General features: G+C 55.0%; 1 protein-coding gene across 1 annotated transcript in view; it reads left to right on the forward strand.

Moving 5' to 3' along the window:
* The first annotated feature begins 9,277 nt into the window (after nucleotides 1–9,277).
* The window catches only part of RASSF5 (Ras association domain family member 5), a 73,325-nt gene continuing 58,892 nt past the window's right edge, over nucleotides 9,278–23,710 (forward strand). The window contains exon 1 of the mRNA XM_027564324.1: nucleotides 9,278–9,787. Within this exon, the coding sequence (XP_027420125.1) occupies nucleotides 9,316–9,787 (472 nt within the window). The 5' untranslated portion in view covers nucleotides 9,278–9,315. The remainder of the gene's footprint in view (nucleotides 9,788–23,710) is intronic.

Genomic DNA, 23,710 nt, shown 5'->3' on the forward strand with positions numbered 1-23,710 from the left:
CTGGGCTGTTTCTGGAGGCAAGGAGGGCTCTAGGCTGCGTGTGCTCGGGGATCAGGGAGGGCTCTAGGCTGCGTGTGCCTGGGAATCTGTGAGAAGGACTAGGAGATGGAGGCAGGACAGCTCACTGCCTTTCCCTGAATGGGAGCCTGGTTTCAGGGAGGCGCCCAGGGAGGCTGGCCTCCTGCTGGGGTCTCTCTTTCTGGCTCCCTGTCACTTGAGGAGCTGTGTAAGGGCCTAGAACTGGCAGGGAGGGTCTGTTTGGTTTTTTTAACCTCCAAACCTCCATCCAAGTGCCTATTCCTTTCCACGCACCCCCTACCACTGTTCAGCTGGTCCTAAATATCGGTTGAGAGCAGTCCTAAGGGCCATTTTGTACATCCCCTCTTTTTGCCCAGAAGCTGGATGGTGCCAGGGTGTGGCATTCAGATTTGTGCGTGTCTAGTCTTTCCCTTGCAGGGTACCTCCCTTTCCCTTCACCAGAGCCGACTACCCTGCTGGCCTAGGGGTGGGGAAGGGTGTGCAATAAAGTGGCTCCAGCATGGGCGGGAAAGAGTGAGGAGCCCTACTTGGCGCTTTGAAGCATGAAGACCCGGGAATCCTTCCTGCCTGTCTTTCAGGAGCTTCTGCGTCCTCAGCGGCTGTTCCGCCTGAAGGCCCTGCAGGGCGGTGCTGAGGAAGGCTGGGTCCTGGAGTCCGACGTTGTCTGGGCCGGTCCTCCATGGGAAGACCAGTGCCCTGTAAAGACCCGGGGAGGGCTGCTGGGTGTGTTGCCTCAGGCTTCCTGGGTGCCATCGGGCCCTGGGTCACTCGGGCCGGGCGGGCTCAGGTCCTGGGTTCCCAGGAGCCAGCCGTTACTCCAATGGCCCTGGGCACCAGGCCCCCTCTGGTCCGCCCTGCCCACGGGAAGTGCAGCCGACACTCCTGGCTCCTCAGCAGCCCTGCCGGGCACGTCCCATGGCAGATTTTCCCTGGCAGCTGCGGCTGCTTCTAAGACCCTGTATGCTGGGTGGAGCCACGGGATCCCTGAAAGCCAAGTGCGGATTTGGGGGAATGATACTATCCAGGCTCTATGAGCTCATGAGCAAAGGCCAGCAGGGAACCTGCAAAAGCTTCAGTGTGATCCTGTGCTGCAGAGCCCCTGACATGGGTGCCCCCAGCCCAGCAGGGTTTCTGATGCCCTCTCCTCGGGGAGCATGGAACTGGACCCAGGCCCATGACCTTGTCCAGTTCTTCCAGAACCTGGTAAGACCCGCCCCCCCAACCAGGTGTCTGATGACCTTTTCTCTCTGGTGATTCCTAACACGACACTTCAAATGCAGTGCCCATTCAGCTGCTGAGACGTCAGTTGGGCACCTGCTGGGTGCCAGGCCCTGGGAGGGGAGCCAGAGCTTCGTGGCGACTTGGGTGCTGTGCCCGCCCTTGGGGAGCTCACCCTGATGGGGAAGGGCCCTTCAGCACCACGACAGCGGGCAGAGACAGGAAGGCACAGCTCGGGGGGCGGCCTGCGTCACCACCGCCAGAGGGCAGGGGTCAGGAAAGGACTCAGGGAGCAGGCGGCTCCAGAGTGGGGTCTTGGCAGGTGAGCAGGGTTGCCCGGCAGAGAAGGCATGGGAGGCATCCCTGGCAGGGGGGCCGACACCCACCTCGGTGTGGGAGGAACGGCAGGTATGTGTCTTGCTACAGAGCACGCTGGAGCGGGAAGTGGGTGTTGAGCACCGGGCGGAGCCAGATCCAGAAGCTGCGCCTTGGCCACACGAAGGAACGCAGGCTTCACCTCAGGGAGCCGTGGAAACAGGTTTTTGTAGGTCAAGCCCAACTGGTATTTTAAAGACACGTGTGCCTGTGTGGAGCGTGGACTGAAACTCCATGCCTACGGTTCTCATTTGTAAGATGGAGACAGCATCTTTCAAAGCTGTGGGTAGGGACAGATTCTGTGTTTCCACAAGGAGTCAGAAACACTCCCTGGGGTCTCTGCATACCCTTCCAGCCCCGCCTCCCATGGCTGAGGCCACCACGCAGGCTGGGTGGGAAAACCGGAGCCCTTGTCTCCGATTGACCCATCGGTGGCTCAGGTCCATCGCAAATCTTGGGGAAGAGGCCCCATAGGATTCGGATCGATGGTGAACATGCCGTTAAAACAGGCCGCTTGGTTCAAGGGGCACCTGGAAGGAAGCAGCAGAGATGGGCCGGGGCCCTAGTGCCTCCTTCTGAGCCCTGGGGCCTCAGGGCGATAATTTTTGCAACTCTCAGAATCTGTGCAGTTTCCTCTATACAGACAGGCATTCTGGTTCAAAACCCAGATTCTGGGACCCTCCCCACCTCCTGATTCCCATCTGTAAGGGTGTGGCCCTGGAGCCTGCCTTGTGGACGTTTCCCCAGAGATTCTCCCGCAGGCTCTAAAGTTCAAGGACACCGAGGCAGTTTGCAGCCTCCAGTAGAGGCTGTATGGACGCCCCGTATGGGCCCGTGGGCAGCAGGGGACACCGGACCAGGCGCCAGCCCACAACCTGCTGGCTGAGGCTGGCGAGGCCAGTCTCAGGGACAGCGGCGTGGCCTCCCTCCTCCTGGGCCAGCATGTGCTCTCTGAGGCCGCCTCCCTGCAGCAGGGACAGCCCCAGAGGATTCCCGCAGCCGGTCGTCCGGGGCTCACTCCCACACTGCTTCAGTGATTTTGCAAAGCATGGGATTCCTGGCTGCTTTTTGCTTCATCTCACACATGCACATGCAAAAAAAAAAAAACCTCTGTAATCCAGCAACCCCAATGGGAGGTGGTGAGGAAGGAGCCAGCGTGACCTGAAGTAGCTTCAGTGTATTCTTGGAAGCTCAGAATCACTGCGGGCACTTGACACAGTCCCGTCCTTTCTCTGGAGCCTCCGTGAGGCCGAGAGAGAAGGAGGAAGAAGAGTGGGAGTGAGGGAAGGAGGGAAGGGTGGGGAGGGAAGGAGGGAAGGATGGGGAAGAAGGAGAGCGAGACGGGTGGAGAGGGAGACAGAGGGGAGAGGGGGCAGAAATGAGAGGAACCAGAGGAGGGACAGGCGTGTGTGTGTGCGTGTGCACACACGCACACATGCTTCCAGTGGGAAGCGGCCCAGGCCCCTCTGCCCCTCCGCCTGCCCCTGCCCTGGCCATGGCGATGGCTTAGTCCTGGAACGTCCGTGGCTGTGGCTCGGCACCCCACCCCCCTGGCTGAGGGCAACAGCTGCTGACAAACGGGCCTGGAATATCTAAGTTTTTCCAACATGGAGAGAAGAAACATCCACACGGAAACCAGGCTTATCGTGAGCCTGGCAGAGCGGCTGGGGACGGGAGAGTTCCGTAACTGAGGCACAGATGGAGGAGGCGCCCCCACACCGCTGGAAAGCCAGCCTCACCGCCTCGCATCCCACACAGTGACGCCGCCCCAGGAGCCCTCGTGTTCCTGCTCACACTGCCAGCCCGGTTTGCCCCTCTGGCCACCAGGCAGTGTCAAGGACCTAGAGGATCCCCCAGGAGCACTGGTGTTACACACAAAGCCCAAGCCCTTGAGAAGGGCGATGGTGCCCCGAGCCCCGAGCCCTGGCCAGTTACTAGCACATGAAGGCAGAGAATCCACCCCGGTGACCAGCAACTTTCTCCCGGCTCCCACAGGTCCTGGGGGGCCTTCTGGTTTCCCTAGACCAGACAGTTCCTTCATCTTCCCCTCCCTGGGTGCAGGGGCCATGGCTTGAAGGGTTACTAAGAAATAAACTCTCTCTTAGGTACAGGTTGGGAGCCTACAGCCGAGTTCATTTCTCTAAACATTTAACGAGCACCTCCTCTTTGCCCTGCACAGTGGCAGAAAGACTGACAAGTGAGGGAGACAAGAATGTGCAAACCTAATTGTGACTCATGTTAGGATGACGTGGATGCAGGAGAAACAATGAGTTAGGGCTGGGGGACTCTGGGAAGACCCTGTGGAGGGCCTGCTATCTGGACTAGACTTTGCAAGTTGAACAAGATTGCAACAGAGAGAGAAAAATGGGGAAAAATTTTCTTCAAACAGCACGTACAAACTGAGATCAGAGGTTTTAAACGCTGCCATTTAATGGCACCCCACTCCAGTACTCTTGCCTGGCAAATCCCATGGACGGAGGAGCTTGGTAGGCTGCAGTCCATGGGGTCTCGAAGAGTTGGACACGACTGAGCAACTTTACTTTCACCTTTCACTTTCATGCATTGGAGAAGGAAATGGCAACCCACTCCAGTGTTCTTGCCTGGAGAATCCCAGGGATGGCGGAGCCTGGCAGGCTGCCGTCTATGGGGTCACACAGAGTCAGACACGACTGAAGTGACTTAGCAGCATTTGTACCACACCAGCTGGGCAGTGCCAAGGCAAAATCAGAGATCTCAGTCCAACCTGTGACACCTTTGGGGGCCAGTCACATGCCTTCTCCGACCCTCAGTTCTCTCATCTGTAAAGTAGGCATGCCAGACACTTCACAGAGTTGCTGTGAAGAGGTCATTCAAGCCAAGGGTGCTTGCCATAGAGCAGGTATTCAATGCATGTTTCTAGCGTAAATATGTATAACACACTGCACTTTACAAAGGACCGTCACAAACACTTTAATTCCCCAACAATGTGTTGTCACGGTGCCTGCTCACAGTCTAGCAATGAAAGGTGCTCCCCACTCTCTGAGGAGGCTGAGCTCTGTGTACAGAAGCAGCCGGGAGGGGAAGGAAGCCGTGAGGAAGAGGCATCCTCCAGCAGTTTCTCAAGGTAACAGCGCTCTTCCTCAGACATCTACTGAGTGTGGTCTCTGAGTCATGTTCACCAAACTCACATAAGATACAAGCCAGTGTCCAGACTTAGGGAACTGATCTCTGCAGGGAGGGTCTGGAATCCACATTTGGAAGAAACTCATGCTCACAAAGTCTGGGAGGGTTAGGGGAAGCCTGCCGCTCCTTCAGCCTGGAACTTCCTTGCTCAGATAGACAAAGGGCTGGCCCCACTCAGGGCTGTGTTTAAACATCTGCCCCTCAGAGAGGTGCTTCTTGCCTCCAGTCCAATCCGACAGCCCCCGCTGCTCTCTGTCCCTCACTGGGCTTTGTTTGCCATCAAGTGCGCGTGACCTGAGGCTCTGTTACACTCGAGTTGACGTGTCTAGTAGCTGACTCTCCACCTAAACTTCTATTAGCTTCAGGAACATGGCCATTTCACTGTTGCACCTTTAATGCCTAAAACAGCACCTGAGATACAGTGGATATTAGGTGATCCCTTGTTAAATGAGTAATTGCTCTGTGCTCTTAAGGACAGCAGGGAGGGGTCATTTGCGCTGTTGACCAAGTACTTCCAGCTCTTTTGCCATCCTGAGCACAAGGAAGGAATGCACTTCCTGCCCTCCTTGTGGAGGGTGGGCTTTAGAACTAATTCTAGCCCACGAGGAGCGAGCAGAAGTAGCTGGAGCTTTTGCATGCTGCTATCGGAGCCTCGGGGATCTCTGCGTCCCTCTGGTTTGCTGCTGGGCAACATGCTACATGACGCCTCCATCAGCCTGGATCCCTGACTCTGAGGAACAAAGTCTCCCCACCAACAGGCAAAGGGGCATGTGATGTGAGTGAGAAAGCAGTCTCTGGGTGCAAGGCACTGGGACGTGGAGGGTTGTTTACTGCCCGTAGCCTGACCTGTCCTGACAGGTCCAGTGACCCCAAGCAGACAGCTGTACTGCCACAATCACTGGGAGGTCCCTAAGTCCCTTTGGGGGTTTCAGGCGACTTCGAATGCCTCCAAGCCAGACAAACCCAGGAACTTCCCCTTCAGAAAGTCAGGCCATATTCTCTCCTCCTCTTTTCCTTCCTCCTAGGAAGCTCCGTGGTGGGTGGGGGGGCGGGGGTGGGGTGGGGTCGGGGTGTTAGGAGATAACCTTGAAACCCACTGGGGGAACCGAGAGACCACCTCTGAAGTGACTTACACGCTCAAACTCACTGTCAGCATCCTTCCCTTTGGTCAAAAGGAAAAACAGCACACCCACTCTTCTGGGAGTGAGTCACAAGCAGAAAAAAGTCAGTGGCTCCGAGCCAAGAGGATCTGCTAACAAGGGGAGAAAACTCCCAGTGGAGGTGTCTCAGCAGATGCTGTGGTCTCGCCCTTGTGGCCGGCATAACCAAAGACCAACCCGAGCAGTTCCAAAGTTCAAGCATCAGACATTACCCCAGGTCCTGACCCTACCATGAGCCTGGAGTTTATCTAGTACTTCCCTGATGAAGGAAAATGGGCTGCGTGTGTGCTTGTGTGTGTATGTGTGTGTGTGTGTGATGGGAGAGGATGCTCTTCTGGGGAAGAAGGAGACTGGGCTGGGAAAGATGACATCAGAAGAGGCAAGTTCCCGGCAGAGAGCCTCCTGCTGGGGGTTCAGGAGAGGCAGCAGCCTAGCCTGACCTCAGTCTCTAGCTCAGGGAGATGAACTGGGAGATAAACTTGATACACTTTTGGAGTTGGTCACATGGAATTACGTTATCTCCACTTTTATCTCCCTTCCGTCCCTGAAGCCACATGCCGGGCTCTGGCCCTGCTGGAGTGCTTTCTCCCTGCACTCCTCCAGATCAGAGCTGAGGCAGGACAACTAAACGAGAGCACGTTTCTACCCAGCTCAGGAACCTGGGCAAAGGAGTTTATGCCTGAGTATTCCAGAGAGTCCTCAGTTTCCCAGGGCCAGAGGAGACACTCATCCTGTGAGCCTCTCCATCCCAGGAATCTGGGCTGGGTTGCCCAAACGCATGCTGAGGGGAGGGTGATGAAGGACAGAAATGGCCATTGTTGGCAATTTCACAAATGGCATTTCAAAACTGGCTCCTCGGTGATGCACTCTCCGCCAGGTCCCTTCTCCTTGCCACATCAGACTGTCAGCAGAGCTTGAGCTTGGCCCACACCCTGGGCCTCTCCCAGCCCTCTGCTCTCCCAAGGTTGGAGGAAGTGATCTTCAAACAAGTCTCATGCCTGTGGCCAGAGGTGGATAATACAGGGTGGATTCGGCAAACGTATAGGCTTCTGCAATGGCCTCTCGAGAACTGCTTGCAGAAGAAGTGAGAGAGATGGGGAAAAAAGACCACAGAGGCAAATTGGTCTTTTCTGGGTCAACATCTGCCAGAAAACATTGCAGAATTAGCCCCCACTGTGTTTTTCTCAGTCGCTTCCCGCTGAACTTCACTTGCTCTGCGGGGCAAAGAGCAGAGAATCCTATTTTCTTCTTGCCACCTTCGATCTAAAGCAATAGACCAGCAGCATCAACACGGCCTGGGAACTTGTTTAAAATGCAAAATCTCAAACTGTTACATACAGGATGGGCAAGCAACAAGGTTCTACTGCACAGCACACGGAACTACAGTCAATCTCCTGTGATAAACCATAATGGAAAAGAAAAAAATAGACAAAATCCCAAACCCCAGGCCCAGACAAACTGACTCAGAAACTCAGGGGGTGGAGCTCGGTAATCTGTAATTCAACAAGCCCTCCAGGTGACGGTGATGCATGGCAGCATTTGAAAACCACTAATGTAGAGAACGCGAGGTTCAGACAGGGGAGAGGAGAGGGGCAGGAGGGGAGTAGAGCAGGGTGGCTGTGGCTCACAGGCCCCCATCTCACACCTTCTGCTTCATAGCTCTGTGCTCTTGGCCACATTCTTGCCACACACTCAGAAGCAGCCTCATGAGGTGAGAACCTTTGGTGACACCCAGGGATCAAAGGACCCATGGCTGCCACCACCATGAGGGAAAAGCCGTGGGCCGAAGCAAGCTGGGCTTTCCCTGGCCTCTCAACTGTTGAAATTTTAGGAATCACCTAAAAACGAACCTCCAAGGGGAAATCCAAAAGCTAAAGTGAAGATTCCCCTAGAAGACACTAGGGGGAGACCCATCTCTGGCCTGGGAAGGGGAGGAAGCAACTCAGGTCTAGAAGAATTCAGACCATGTGTTTCTCAAGTTGATTCGCTGGTGACCTCTACTAAATCAACCAAACTGAACCGCACCTTTCAAGAGGACAGGCAGTGACCACTGAGTCAGAGTGATGTAATCAGAGAGGATGAGGAAAGCGTCACGTGTCTGCTCACTCCCAGTCCAGTTTCCAGCTAAGGAAACTATATAGGTTAGAGAGGACCCGGGGTCACACAGCAGGTCTGTGACGGGACACAGGTTCGGAGCCCCAGCAGGCCCGGTTCCCCACCCAGGAGAGATGGGCAGGGCCGCTTACCTACTTGGTGCGACCCAGGGCTAAAAGACAATGCTAGCCTTTTGTTCAAAAACTGTTAAGGCTTTCAAGGAGAGGACAGCAGAGCATTAAAATCCAGAGGAGGGGGAGGTTGTGAAGCCTGTCCTCGGACTGTAGAAAGGAATCTCTCTCTGAGTCCCACAGGAGGGCTGTCTACTCCAGGTGCAAAGCAGGGCTTTTGCGGGCGCGGGTGGTGGTGGTATTTCCACAGGAATTACTAGAACTGCTATGGGGAGAGGCAGATTTGACTTAGAAAGGAAAGCTCTCCCAACCTTTGAGGGGCCGGAGTGTTCGCACGGACCTAGGATCACCAGAACTCCAGTCTTCCGGGAAAGGACTCTCCCACAGGCCAGGGCTGCTGCGAAAGGGGAAATCCAACCAGGGTGAACGCGGCGCGCGGACAGCCCGCTGCCATCAGCATCGGAAGCGTCCCCCGCCGTCACGGGACTCGGAGCCGCGGCGGGCCCGCGAGCCGGAGCCGGGCATCCCCTGCCTGCGCCCGGCTCGGCGCGCGCGGGGGCGGCGGACTGCGGCGAGCGCCGTAGGGGAAGGGCCGGGGGATGCATCCCTCCGGTGGGCGTGAAAACCGAGAGGCCAGCGGGCCGACTCTGAGCCGGTGGACGTCTCGCTGGACCCCCATTCTCCGTTTCTAAGCCCTTCCCTCCGGCCCGCTCCCTCCTCCGGGCGGGTTGGGGTGTGGATTGGGGGCGTGGGAACCTGAGGTTGGAGGGTGGAAATCTGGGGTTGGGGGTGAAGGATGGGAGAGGCGAGGAGGTAGAGCTGAAGGCAGGAGGCTCCTACAGAATGCCTCTTCCGAGTTGTCCTGTAAAGAAGCTTTACACGTGCAACCCTTCAGCTGCCCCGGCTACCTGAAGACACCCCGAAATCCACACTCGCCCAGGCGTCCCCCACCGCCGCCCCTGCCCGTCGGGCGGTCGGTGGTTCCCTCGGGTCGTCCTTCCTGCCTCTCAGAGGTCTCCCCGCCCCCGCCCCGCCCCGCCCCGCAGGCTGCGGTCCCTTTAAAGGCGCGCCGGTCTGGGGCCGCCCCGCTCTCGAAAAGGACTCGGGAGGAGCGCCAGCGCGGAGAGCCGCCCGGCATGGCCATGGCGTCCCCGGCCATCGGGCAGCGCCCGTACCGGCTGCTCTTGGAGCCAGAACCGCCGCGCTATCTGCAGAGCCTGAGCGACCCCGAGCCGCTGCCGCCGCCGCCGCCGCCGCCCCCCCCGGGCCACTCCTCGCGCCGCTGCGCCCCCGCGCCGCTCTCCACTGCGCCCGGGGCGCACGAGAGACGCAGTGCCGGGAGGGCCGCCCGGGGGGACCCGGAGCCCCAGCCCCGGGCCTCCCGACCCGCTCGCCCTCTCCGGCCTGGTCTGCAGCAGAGACTGAGGCGGCGGCCTGGCGCGCCCCGGCCCCGCGACGTGCGCAGCATCTTCGAGCAGCCGCAGGATCCCCGCGTCCCGGCGGAGCGAGGCGAGGGCCACTGCTTCGTGGAACTGGCGCTGCGGGGTGGCCGCGGCTGGTGCGACCTGTGCGGGCGAGAGGTGTGGTGGCGGGCACTGAGCTGCGCTAGTAAGTGTGAGGGTCGGGGTCGGGCGGGGCTGGGGCGCGCGGGAAGACCGCAGTCTGCCCGCGAGCGGCTGCGAGCGAGCCGGCTGGGGCGAGCCGAGAGGGGGCGCTGACCCCTCCGGCTTCAGGGGAGACCAGGATTTTCACCGAGGCAGGTAGCCCCTGGACACACTCTCCTCCTTAATGCCCTTAGGTATGCTTGTGCGGTATTTAACAAGCACCTCTTCCTCTGACAGGTGCGCGTCTCGCCCCTCTCCAGATACAGCCAGTGCGCGGGCGCGCGCGCGCGCGCACACACACACACAGACACACACACACACAGACACACACACACACACAGACACACACACACACACACACACACACACACACACACACACACACACACACGCTGGGGTTGATGCCTGATGCTACCAGATCATTCTCCTGGGTCTCCAGTGCCCTCTCTTGCTTTTTTGTAGCTTCTTGAGAGTGGGCTGTGAGGCTATTCTTGAGATGACCGTTTGGCCCCTGCTTATTAGGGTAATGGCTGATGACTTTGTCTGCCTGCCTGCCTGTGGTACACCCTTCCACCAGGGTGACCTGTGGGGACAGGGAAGAGACCTGGTTGGGCTTTGGATGGACAGAGGCCATGAGGCTTGAGAAGAGCGTGAAGTGACCCTGGATCCCTGCCCTCTCCCGCCGTCCACCTCTGGCCCCTCGGACCTTTGCCCTCTGCTCTGACGTTTGGCTGGGCCTTGCTTCCTCCTCTTCCTCCTACTGGCTACTGCACCAGGCATCAGGCTCGAGAATTACCCAACTACCTGCCCTGTCTCACCCTCCCCAGAGCTCTCAGGTCCCTCCAGCCTCCTCCTCTGAGCCAGAATCTTCTCAAAGCCTGACTATAAAACACTGGACATCCACTGTATAGATTTTCTGAGCACATTTGCGGTCTTCTTGGGGGTTTGTTATTTTTCTCTTCCAGCAGTTAGGTGTGTATATTTCTTCAGTGATGTTTCTTTTCTTCTTTTCTTATTAGAGTTATCTAGAAAAATAGATTTTCCTATTAGACTTATCTAGAAAAATAGATTTTTTTCCCTATTAGATTTATCTAGAAAAATAGATTTCTTCTTTTCCTGTTCCCCACCCCATAATTGCTGTTGCCATGTTTGGCAGACGATACCCACACCCATGTGCCTATGTGTTTATGTAGATAGTTTAAATATCTGAAGCGCAAAGTGCAGACGATGGTACAGCCTCTAGAAAGCATCTCTGGAAATGGCTTGGGGTCGCATCTTTCAGCCAAGCTTCTTCCCACATGACAGCAGCCCCCATCTCCCATCCAGCTGCAGCATTGTGCAGCAGCAACTGTTACACTCTCATCACGAAAGCCTGACCTTGCCTCTCTGCAGTCCCCAGCCAAGGCTGTGCGGTGTGCTTCCCACTGCAGCTGGCTTCAGGGCAGCAGAGCTCAGACTCGAAGCCAGGATCCAGCGGAAGAGGAGTGTGGGAGGTGGGGGTGGGTTCTGCTCCCTCCACCATCAAAACTCAGTTCAGGTGCTAATTAATAAGGAAAGGGCGATAGATACAGAAATGTGTGATGTGGGCGGAGGGCTGCTGTCACTTGGCAAATCGCCCTGACCTTCAGTAGAATCAAATGCAACTTTCCCACAGATGTGTTTGCAGCTTTTGCCCTCTCAAGGGCCCTGGGGTACTTTACTGCCTCCCAACAGTAACATAGAGAGGCAATATCCTCTTTGTAATGGGTTTTAGTGTGCTGGAATCCCAGGAAAGCTGCTTCATTGGAATTCTAGTTTGTATTAGGACGTTGAGGCCTTCAGTTGGTCTAGTGGTTAGGACTCCATGCTTCCACTGCAGGGTTTGATCCCTCATCGGGAAACTTAATATATTGCATGCCTTGCAGCGTGGCAAAAACTGAGAAAAGTTTAAAAGCAAGAGTGAAAAAGACACTTGGAGGACTGTATCAATTGTTGAACATTTGGCATATAGTTTTACGACTGGCGGGGTTGTTGTTGGTAATGGTGTCTGTGTGTTTATTTGTGTATATGCATGATACTCCATGATTAAATGAATTTATGCAGAGCTTCCCTTGTGGCTCAGCTGGTAAAGAATCTGCCTGCAATGCGGTAGACCTGGGTTCGATCTCTGGGTTGGAAAGATCCCCTGGAGAAGGGAAAGGCTACCCACTCCAGTATTTTGGCCTGGAGAATTCCATGGGGTCTCAAAGAATGGGACACAACTGAGTGACTCTCACTTTCATACTTTCACATTAGACAGTTTCTTGTGAAAGGAAGCCCCAGGTGAATACGCGTGTCCTCTGATTTCTGTGTGACTTAGTAGCCCTCAGCTAGGTGGGTTAGTACCAACCAGGGATGTCTGAACACCGGAGAGGGAGCAGAGTTGGAATCAAGGGACTACAGAGAGGAGCCTCTGTTTGTCATTATTAATATTTAACTGATTGTGGACTTGTAGCCTGATGGAAACAGTTGAGAAATGTTCTGATGGCTGGCAGGCCAAACTCACCAATCATCTTTCTTTCAACTGAAGTTCTAATTCCATGGTGGGGTGGGTTTGTTTTATCTTTGTTTTAAAAAGCAAGGGTCAGAAACATGACTTTTGAAAGGCAGTACTCTGCAGTGCCTAAGAGAACAGCCTGGAACCAGAAGACCTAGGTTTGAATCCTGATGTTGCCAATTAGTCTCTGTGTGACCCTGGGTACCTCTGTGTTCCTCTTCTGTGTTTTAAAAAATTGAGATGATAGCATTACCTTCTCAATTGTGTTCATGTGAGAATTTAATGAATTAATATATGGAAAGGGCTTAGAACAGTGCCTGGTAGAAGGCAACTTAAACATTTAGGGCAGTATGAATGTTATTATTATCCCCTCCCATCCAGCGGCTGTAACAATTTGCCTGGGCTCCCGGCACTTCTTAGGATCACCTTTCCGAACAGTGAGAGCCGTTTTCCAGCTCTGCTCGGTTGCTGAGCTGAGGCGGGAAGAGGGTGCCCCGTGCAGCACAGGCGGGGCAGGGCCACTCCTGCCTGCTGTGGGCATCCTCACGGCGTGTTGGTGGCCTCGAGGTCATCGGGACCCTGGCACCTGGCATTTGCACCACTTGTCCCCAGCACAGAGCACAGTCTCGTGCCTGATAAAGGCAGTCGTCTGTTTTACTATTAAATCTCCCAGCTCTTGGAAACACGCGGAGGGACAGCGGGTGTGTAAATGACATCTGTCTCAGCAGGAGGTTGACACTGGGTGGGAGCTGTGTTGGCAAAACGGGCTTTTAATAAGGGAAGCTTTTAGAAAACTGTCTCCCCACTGCCTTTTCAGTGAAAATTCCTCTATCTCAAGCTTATCCCTACTTCAAGGACTGTAACGGAGCTCTGGTTAATGCTGGATTTGCCAACAGGAGACATTCAAAGTTGATATTCATTTCTAGGATTAAAGAACTCGTGTTTATTAGATAGAGAAGGAAATCTGGTGGGGACTGGGAGGGAGAGAGAGAGGTAGATTATATGAAGTCATGTGTGTGTGTGTCTGGGGGTGGGGGACAGTGGCCGTGGTGAGAATCCGTTTCCAGCATTCCAAAAGGGAATGGTCAATAGCACACAACCCTTGGAACTCTCACGGACTGCCTTTATTCTCAGGGAATGTCCCTTGCAGGTTGTAGACCCTTTCTTCTACAGAAGGAACTCGGGGTTAACCTTTTATCTCGTTTGGTGGATGCATTAGCCATCTTGGAATAGGAAATGGTCTGGAAAATGGGAAAAGCTAAGTTCAACTCAACACTGAGAGAGGGATACTTGGACATGCCGTGCACGTTACTAGTGGAGCGGGTCCTCCCTGGAGGGGTGTGTTCAGAGCTGTAAAGGGTTACGTGGTAGGGGTTACAGGGTGAAGGGGGACCCTGGAGCTTACCATCCTGACCTCCCCCTCCTGTGGGAGACCTGTTTTATGGTGGGAGTGCGAGGTGTTTGCCGTGGAGTCTGCTGGCACGGGAACAGGGACCTCCTGGGTGAGAGCCCCTTGTCGAGCCTTGATAGCTCTGTCTCATCACAGCATCAGTGGTCGGGCTTAACCCACCTCTCTGCACAGAGTGGACCCCCATGTGACAGCCACGGAGTCCCACAGACCCAGCCCCTCTCTTGGGTTCTTTGCAGAAGAGGTTACTGGGACACGGACATTGAGTCTCTCTGTAGCAGGCCCAGGAACCTGGGGCACTTGGAAAGTGTTTTATTTGTCCAGGACACCTGGTCACACTGAAGTATGTGGCTTAAAGTATTTTCATTAATTCAGGCCCACGCTTGGCCTTAGAGGTTAGGAAAATTAAGCCCTGAAATGGACGTTTCGTTGTTAGAGATAATGGAATCCCCCACCTCCCTTCCCTCCTCTGCTTCTGGCTCTGATTGGGGTTTTTCCTTGGGGAGAGTCCTGGTGGAGGGCTGGGGGACATGGGAGGGCAGAGGAAGGACGTGGACGCCTTGAGAGAGGCCATTTGAGGCCCCCAAGCTGCTGCTCTCTGTTTCTCCTCCCTGCTTCCTGTATTTTCACAAAATGAAAGTGAAAGGATTAAATGTGGGTTTAATTTTTTCCCCTTATCCATCAGAGCATAAAATTTTCTGATTATGGAGTAAGAGGGGCTTGAATCCCAGGTACAGTCAAAAATGATTAATGCCACTTGTCTGCCAGCCTAATTAGACTTGGTAATGAACGTGTGTGTTCTCTGGCTGATCCTGCAGAGTTATTGGGGGGAAGTGAATTGACATCTCCCCTCAGCTTTGTGGGCTTGATCCGGGATCCTCTCTTTTCTCCCCGAGTTTACCAGTGAATTCAGCGGGCGCCAAGCCTGGCAGATAGGCCTTGTAGGGCAGGGGAAAGAGAGCCCCCAGCTCTGCCTGGCTGCTGAGGGGACCCTGTAGCCCCGGGAAGCTGGCTGCAGTCCCTGGAGGCAGGACCCAAGGGCTCAGAGAGTGGCTGAGACTCAGGGCAGGCCCGGCGCGGCTCTAAGAGTGATACACGCTGGAGGAATTCTTCACGGGTCCACAGTGCCTTTTCTCTGAGGAGCCTACAGCCTTTGCCTGCTGCATCCACATTCATCCCAGAGCAGATTCACGAGGTCAGGATGCAGGGAGGCTTCTGCTGGGGTCTCGGATGGAGAGAAGGAGGCGCCCGTCCATCTGGCAGGGGCAGGGGAGCTTAGAGCCTCATGCGGAGCAAAGCCGACCTGCCTTGAAGGTGGCCTGCACCAGCTCAGGCTGTAACGCAATTTCCTGCCTTTGGTCCACACCCAGCATCTGGGGGACCTCTTGCCGCTGCCCGTGGGGGCATCCCAGCCCCTGCCTCCCCAGGGCTCTCCCGCGGGGCGCTCCCGATCCCCACCCCTCAGCCCGCAGTCTCCCCGGGAAGGAGCTGCGTTCTGCTCTGGCCCCGCCTGCTGAGGCGCTGTGGAGGCTGCTGAGGAAGCTGGCCTCATAAGAGGCCCTTCCTGGTTGCCGTCCTCTGATGACATGGTGAGTACCCTTGGGCAGGTATTTGTGGGTGTGCAGAGCATGCAGGGGGGACATCCCTCCCTGTCACTGGCTTCCATCAGTACCCGCCCTGTGGTCCTGCCGAGCCCGTGGGGGAGGCTTCCTGCCTCTCAGAGGGCCTCACCCCGCCCCGCCACCCCCGCCGCCCTCTGGGGCCTGGTCGCTGTCCCCTGGCTGGGTCGGGAAGTGCTGCAGGCAGCTGATGCTGGCAAGGCCGGCCCTGACCCTGGAGATGGCTATGCCTTTAGTCACTTACAGTTTTTCTCCAAGAGTTTTGGCAGCTTCTCCATACATGTTCCGGGCTGGATCTCAGGGCTGGGAGGGGTGCTGGGCCGGCTTTCGGGGGACGAGGTGATGACGGCAGGCTCAGTCCCCTGGTAGAAGTGGAGTACAATTGGTGCCGGGGAGGACTCACAGGAGTGCTCCCCCAAGGTCAGCACCGTCTTGACCTGGACCCAGGAGGTGATCCTGGGTGTTCCTGAAGGGCCCCTGCACCCTGCCGATGTGGGCAGAGCCTGGCGGAGTCTGGGAGCCCTCCGCTCTGGGGTGTTGGCCGCCGTGGCCGGCAGGTTCACGCAGGGCCTGTTGGAGCCTGCCTGTGGCTCCTGGTGCGGAGAGCATTCTTGAGAGATGTACCCACAGGGAAGCTGTGATGCTGGGCTCTCGTTTGCCTTGTTTGGAGAGGAAGCGGGGAGAGCAGCAGGTCTGTCCTGGCACGGCAGCCCCGTGCCCAACTTCCTGGTGGAGAGCGCTCTGTCCTGTGAGCCCTGACTGCTGTAGCGCCCCCCGATGTTCTTCAGGGTTTTCCGGCTCACCCCATTCCCCTGGCCTCATCCAGGGCATCGGCGGGGTGCAGGGGGCACAAGCCAATGTTGTGTCGAGGGTTGGGAAGAAGGTGGTGTTGAAAAGTTCAAGCAGTTCCCATGTGTCGCTGGGCGGACGGGCAGGCTGGTAGCCGGGTATGTTTCTCGCCTGTGACCACAGCGAGGCTGGGTCGTATTTGCTGTTCAGCGAAGGGCCTACAAGCCACCTTCTGCTCCCCCTCCCTGCTTCTTGAACAAACATTTCCAGGGCGGAGCAGATCTTACTCAGACGTCTGCAGTGGCTGCTGGCTTAGGGCTGCTAAAACATGAAAACTTGGCTTCTGTGTACCTTTCATAAATCAAACCACAGGTCCGCAAAAGTCAGGCCTGAAAGAAGAGTGATGTTCTTTGCCCATTTTGGTTTTTTTTTTTTCTTTATCCTTTTATGTTTTGATTCTCCCGGATGCCAGATCTGGGAAAGAAGCGTCATATTTGCTGAAGATGCAAATTGGTATTCTGTGAGTCTACAAAAATGGAGATATTCACGCGAAAGAAGAAAGTACTGAGAATGGCCAAGGAACTATGGGAGCAGAGACCAGTTTTATCTCAGAGATGCCTTGGCTGGATCTAAAGTGTCTTCTTGCCTACTGGCTCTGCTGGGCCCAGCAGCGCCCTTGAGAGGCAGGCAGGGCTGGTTGGATCATGGTCATCTCACAGACCAGGAGACCCAGCATCCAGAGTCAATGGCTTCTCTGATGACCCAGAGGGTTAGCACCAGAACCCAGCACAGGCAGCATTTTGCCCTGTGAGCTAATGTCACTGAACACGCCAGTTAGTGGAGCTTCCTCATTCACCTGCCAACAAATGCTGAAATGTCCATAAAAAGAGATACAGAAACAGAGAGGGGTGAGCCAAGGGGTGGGTAAGCCCTGTCCAAGCTAGAGGATCCGTCGGGTCCCGGACAGTTGCGAGCTGGCGGCCCTTCAGCCTGTTCTCAGGCTTTGGTTTCTAAATAGATTTTCAGCATGTGTAAATCATGAGGTCCTAAAACAAAAGGTGAAGTTTTTCTTCAATCTCAAGATAAAAGGAAGAAGTGTGTCTGTCCCCACCCCCACCTCACTGGTGTTAGGTGTGTGTAGGGAGTGGGCGTGGAAATGCAGGTTAAAGACTTTTCCTGGAACAGAAAAGATCCTCCTTGCTGTGACCCAGGGGCAGAGTTCATGACACAGGAGCAAAGAGAAATTAGGTTGTGTCTCAGAGGGGGCAACGATGGGAAGAAGAGTTGGATTGGGACTGGAAAATAAACTGAGGTTTGTATCGTGGGCCTCCTCCCTGTCCCTGGCAATGGTGTGGCTGAGTTGGGGACAGCAAAAAGCCCCCTCCCCCCCCCCCGCCCCCTACTCCAACTCTGAGAGTGTGTCTCCAGGTCAGGCTCATATTTGGGTGTCATCACTTACTTTCCTTGCTGACTTGGAGGAAGCTGTTTTTTCCATCTAAGTTAAATGGAAGCTGGAGGCTTTGTGGTTTCTGTTTAAACAATTATGTCCTTTCTGCAACTGAGGAAAGTATTAAAAATCCAAAGAAAACTCAGAGATGCCTTATTATTCAAATGGAACAAAAGACTCCAGATGTAACTTGAGAGTTTTTAGAAAAAAGAGGTTGCGCATAATGTAAATGTAAATGTCTCTTCTAGTGATGAAAGTTTTTTAAAGCCATCTGGAAGGACCTTTTTATACACAGGGTATATCACGGTGAGAATTTATTGCAACCCCAGCATGTAGGATGGTTAAAGGTGTTTCTTCAAATTATGTTGGCCTTGGCTGGACTCTTCAGCATGGTCAGAGGGTCAGTGCTTAGATGTTGGGGCAGCAAGAGGTCATTGTGCTCCTCCTAAAATATTCCTACAGTAGAAAACCTATCCCAAGTTTTCAAAAGATCAGGAGTAAGGATTCTAGAACCTTCCAAAGCCCTGTCTGGCTTCTCAGCCAGTTCTTTCCTGCTGGCTTCCCCAATGACTTAACCTGTCCACACAACATCTCTGTGATGAGGAAGAAGGGAAGTGAGATCAGTGCCTCCTCAAGCCCAAGTGGGGCATTCAGGAGGGATTTTCCCCCATGACACATGACTCACGATTTAAAATTCCCCCGCATGTGCCTGTCCTCTTCTCTGAGCATGAGAATGGGAATGCCACCCTTGTCTGTCCTTAGCCAGGCAGGAAAGCCTGGGTCCTTGTGAAGATCTTATGTCCCAGTGGGGCCAGGAACCTCGCACGGTGAGCTGGTATCATCTCAAGACCTGGACTCACCTGTGAGTCTTGTCTGTGCAGAGCTGGGTAAACTTGTTGTTTAGTCGCTATTGTGTCTGACTCTTTTGCAACCCCATGGACTATATATAGTCCACCAGGTTCCTCTGTCCATCAGCAAGAATACTGGAGTGGACAGCTATTCCCTTCTCCAGGGGATCTTCCCGACCCAGGGATCGAACCCAGGTCTCCTGCCCTGACAGGTGGATTCTTCACCACTGAGCCACCAGGGAAGCTGCTGGGTAAACTAGAGGATCACAAAAAAGACCATTAGCAGTCCCCCACGAGGAAGCATTAGGGAGAAAGAACCAGTGTCCCAGCCCGCGGAAGGGGGCCTTTGGGGACATCTCTGTATTAAATACATGACTTATAAACTGTGTGTTTTATGGTTCCTACACCCAGTGCCAAGGGCCTCAGCAGGGAGGGGTAGTCCAGCTGGGTCCTCCTGGCCAGAGCTCCTGTGAGGGGGCAGGTGGTCAGGGGGGCGATTTGGAAGGTCATGTGCCGTTTAGGTTTATTCTACCATTTTCTCCTCTCAGTGGCTGGAGGACCTTGCCTCTAGGATACGATGCCACTCAGCATTCTCTGTGGCCTGGGGAAGAACCACAGCATAAAGGGGTGGAAGCAGGTTGGAGGCTGCACGAGGGCCCACAGGACTCCCAGCTGAACTCGTGAACGTTCCCTTTCTGGACTCAGCCCACAGAGGTGTAAATGCAGCTTCCTTGGTCCTCTGGAGTCACTCTCCTCTGGTTGGAGGACAGCTCCCCCCTCCATGTGAAGCGGGGCCCTGTCAGCGGCCGGTGGGTGAGTTCTGGAGTCTCTGGGCAGCGCAGAAGCAGGATCCCTCTCCCTGATCTTCCTAGAAGGTTCTGCCACCGCTCATCGCCCACCTCACCCAGGTGACAGCCTGTGTGGGGACTTCCCCCCCAGGACTCGGGTGCTTCTGCGAGTCATGTTGAGGGGACACCCTGTGAACCCCATGTTAGGGCAAGAAAACAACAGCTCTGCCTCTCCACGCATGTGTGTGTGCCTGCTCAGTCGCTCAGTCGTGTCCGACTCTGCAGCCCCATGGACTGTAGCCCTCCAGGCCCCTCTGTCCACGGGATTCTCCAGGCAAGGATACTTGAGTGGGTTGCCGTTTCCTTCTCCAGGGGGCCTTCTCCACCCAGGGGTCGAACCCGAGTCTCTTAGCTCTCCTGCATTGGCAGACAGGTTCTTTACCACTAGCACCGCCTGGGAAGCCTCTGCCTCTTCATGGGAGACTCTGTTCTCTTTCTCCCTCCGACTTCTGTCGCCTCTTCTCTGCTGGGGTATTTGCTCTCAGATAAGTGGTCTGACCCTCTTAAGGCAACACCGCTTCCTAGGGGCCCTGGTGGCTGAGAGCTCTTCCCCCACACCAGGCTGGGCCTGGGAGGATGTGAATTAGCTGGTTGTCCCTTAGGAAACTGTGCAGCTGGTAAAGCATTATTAATCCAACATCCCCAAAGAGATCCATTAATGAGTTCCTGGGCTGGGCACCTGCGTGAGGTAACTGATCACTCCTGTCATCTGCTGAAACTTTGGAGATGTTGATTTCTCAGACTCCCAGGCACTCCTGAGAAGCGAGGCCCAGGGCGGGCCCTTTCTGCAGCCTGTTTGGGGGCATGTTTATCTTATCAAGCTAAAAGCCCCAGGAATAGAAAGTTTTCCGCTGGGGGGAGGTGGAGGGGATGGGACCTGAGCTGGGAAGAAGGCATCCGTCCTGCTGGGCTGGTGCTGCCCCAGGGTCCCCAGTGCCCTGGCCTGCCTTCGGAGGAGCAGGGAGGCTGGGCTGATTGCAGCAAAGCCTGGCTCGCACAAGGCCTGGAGTCCTCCTGGGCCAGCGGCTCTCCACTTCGTCACACTGTGCCTGACGCCAGGCCTGGAGAGAAGCTAGTGATCCCCCCTCAGCCCAGCAGGATGACAGAGGGCCGGGTGGAGGAAGCAGCCTCTACCTGCTTCGGAACCATCACCTCGCAACTTCAGCGCCTCTTCCACAGGCTCCCCAAGGGCCACTGGAGGTCTCTAAAGCCCCAGGCCCTCCCTGGGCTCCGCCCCAATGCCCAGCTGGCTCGAGGTAGGTCCGGGTCACTCCAGCTGGGGGTGTTCGGGGGTCGGGTGGCCAGACTAGCAGCCTTCTCCATGGGGCAGGCCATGAGGGAGCCCCTGGCCGCCTGGTATTTCATGCTGAACTCAGCACCCCTCCTTGTCCCTCCTGACTCCCCGGGACCAACACTCATGTGCTGCCGACCTGCCAGGTCTAGGTGGGACTTCAGAAGCCCAGGTTGGCTGTGGGTTTTAGCAGCTTTTCCTTGCCTGAGCATGAGGGCCAAGCAGTCACCCCAATCCAGTCCCTGAGTGGATGGAATACAGATGGGCATCTTGAGTGACCCCTCTTTTCCACTTCTGGGCATCCTGTGGCTCCCAGGGGCATCACACCTTGCCAAGCTCCTGAGTTGGCCTTCTCAGGCCCCTGGAGCAGTGAAATGACGTAGCCAAGCCTTCTCACCTGCACGGTTAGTGGGGGTGCCTGTCGGGGGCTGGGGGCTGCCGGGCAGAACATGGCTGGACAGGAGCCCAGCCCTGCCGTGACTAGGCTGCAGCCTCCTCCCACAGCACGAACCGGGGTAAGTGCAGTCCTCGCTGGGGAAGGGAAACGGGACGGAGTGGGTAAGTGGAAGATGAGGAGGATAGACTAGCAATCCAAAGTTTCCTGGGATCAGAGGTCATCGACTCCTTTTTTTTTTTTTTTTCAAACAAAGGTGGCCGGTCCAGGACTGGGACTGGACTCCTGCCTTCCGGTCCAGCCTTCTCCCTGCTGGAGCAGACTGGTTACTCTGTCTTGCATTTCTGCAGCACTCTTCTGCTAGAGATCCAAGGGATTTGTGTTTATCTGGGTTTTTCATTTGTGTGTTTTAAATATCATTGATTCCGTCCCCTGTAGACCTGTACATGGTGAGGGTGGGAAAGCGGTGATTCTGTCTCACAGATGAGAGGGCCCACAGAAGTCAGGCCCCTGGCTGAGGGTCAGAGCCGCGCGCTCAGGCCAGAAACCCCTCCCTGACGGGCTCTGCTCATCTTCCTGGCCTCTAGCGGCCTCTCTTTGACGGCTGGCTCTTTGGTACCCATAAGCTTTCCCCTTTGTCTCCGTGCTGTTCTCTCACACATTCAGGCCCAGGTAGGCATCTGGGTGGGTGACAACTCCGAGCCTTAGGGGCAGAACTAAACTGAAAGATCATCTCTGAGCTCAATGTGTGAAAGCCTTTAGAAGATCATACGACCTTAACTCTGGAAAATCTGATTTTCCCAATTACAGTTTTACGGCTTAAAAAGTGAGAATTTTAATTCCCTAGATCTTAATCCCTATTTGGAGACAAATACTGTTCAGCCAGCCTAAATAATCTATCCTCATCAATAGCCTAACACACACTGACCCTCATAGAGAGGACGGCTGAAGACTGAGCTCCTCAATTTAAATGTTCAGTCATGTCTTCTATCCACCCTCTTCCCATCCACCCGCCCTTAAGAATTGTTCAACAGAGCGTTTCCTTGCTCCTTTGCTCTTCAGCCCAAAGAGTTATAGATTTAATGGAATCAATCAGGCCTGGAGTGGCAAGCATTGAGGTCAGGGCAGATACGGCCCTGCAGCTACGGCTCGTTCGACTTGTGTCAGCATTTGGGCAGATTGACTGGAAGAGGAGGGGCGAGCAGGACGCGCAGAGACAGCGGGGTGGTAGGCTGTGGGCGGCGGACTGCAGCTCCGAGAGCGACCTGTAACGTAGCATTGAAGGGAAGGGGCTTGGAGCCAGGCCAGCTTTGTTTTAAGCTTATTGAAGTACAGTTGATTTATAATGTGTTTAGTTTCTGCTGTACAGCAAAGTGACTCAATTATACACGCACACACATATATATACATGTTATTTTCCGTTAGTTTGTCACAGGAGAGTGAGTATAGTTCCCTGTGCTGTACAGTAGGACCTGTTATTTATCCATCCTGTGCATAACGGTTTGTACCTGCTTGCCCCAAACTCTCATCTGTCCTTCCCTCCCACACCGTTCCTCCCATTTGGGAACAAGTCTGTTCTCTGTATTTGCATGCCTGTTTCTGTTTCATAGGTGTATTAGTTCCTGTCATGTTTTAGATTCCACATATAAATGATATCATATGGCATCTGTCTTTTTTTGACTTACTTTGATTAGTACAATAAGATAACCTCTAGATCTATTCGTGAGGCAGGCCCAGTTGAATCTGGACCTTGGAGGCCGAGTGGGAGGGCCTTCCTTGTACAGAGTAACCTCTGTGAGCCTCAGTTTTCCTCAGCATTAAATGGAGCCAAGAATCCCCACCTCCAGCTGGTGTTACATGGCTTAAACATGACCTCAGCAGAGACCAGCTGACATGATGCTGGTCACACAGCAGGCCCTCAATGGCAGCTGCCCCCAGAGAGACTTTTAGCAGTGACTCACCCTGGGTCATCGGTACCAGCCTCCAGCACAGAGTCTGCCCTTCCCTCCTACCTGGGCCAAGGTGGGCCGCTCACATCTTCCTGAAAGAGACAGGGTTTGAAGATTTACCCAGGCAGAAGTAGAGGAGGGCCATGAAACTCTTCAACACCTTCTCTGGAAAAATTCTGATCACTGAATTTATCGTACCACTTAATTAACAGACAGGGCTGGATTAGCCCACTGGGCATCCGTAGAAGCGGAACAAGTATGTTGCCGAGGAGCAAGTCATAGATCATTATAAAAGAGTGCTCAGGGGTCAGAGGGACGCAGATCCGGCTCTCTCCAGAAGTCTCCGGTGGTCTTGGCTACAGGACTACAGCTATAAAGAAGGCATTGTGTGTCTCCTGCAGAGAGGGCTTCAGACATAATCTATTTACTTTTCTCCTCCTGCAAAAGTCTCCCTTCGCCCAGTTGGTCGCTGTTCGGTTGGTGACTGGCACTCTGAAATCAGATGACATCAGAGCAGGTGTGGAAATATCAGTTGGCTGCCGCAGGCTGGCTGTCCCGTGAGGGCAAACCTCTCTGCTCCTGGCCTCCCATGACCTCCCGGTGCTCAGATCAGGCATGCCTGTGTGCAGACACCTTCGCGTGCTTTCACACCTGCACACCTGTTGAAGCTTCAACCCCTGCCCTGCGGCCTGCCGAGACCGAGGCATGGCTTCTCGCGAAGCTCTTTGGCTGCCCTTATCTCTGGGGTCTGTGGAACACTACCAAAAATATACTCAAGCTTAGCAAGAGATGAGGTGACCTTTTTCCTCTTCTCAGAGG

The sequence above is a fragment of the Bos indicus x Bos taurus genome, chromosome 16 (genome assembly GCF_003369695.1).
Source record: "Bos indicus x Bos taurus breed Angus x Brahman F1 hybrid chromosome 16, Bos_hybrid_MaternalHap_v2.0, whole genome shotgun sequence".
NCBI lineage: Eukaryota > Metazoa > Chordata > Mammalia > Artiodactyla > Bovidae > Bos > Bos indicus x Bos taurus.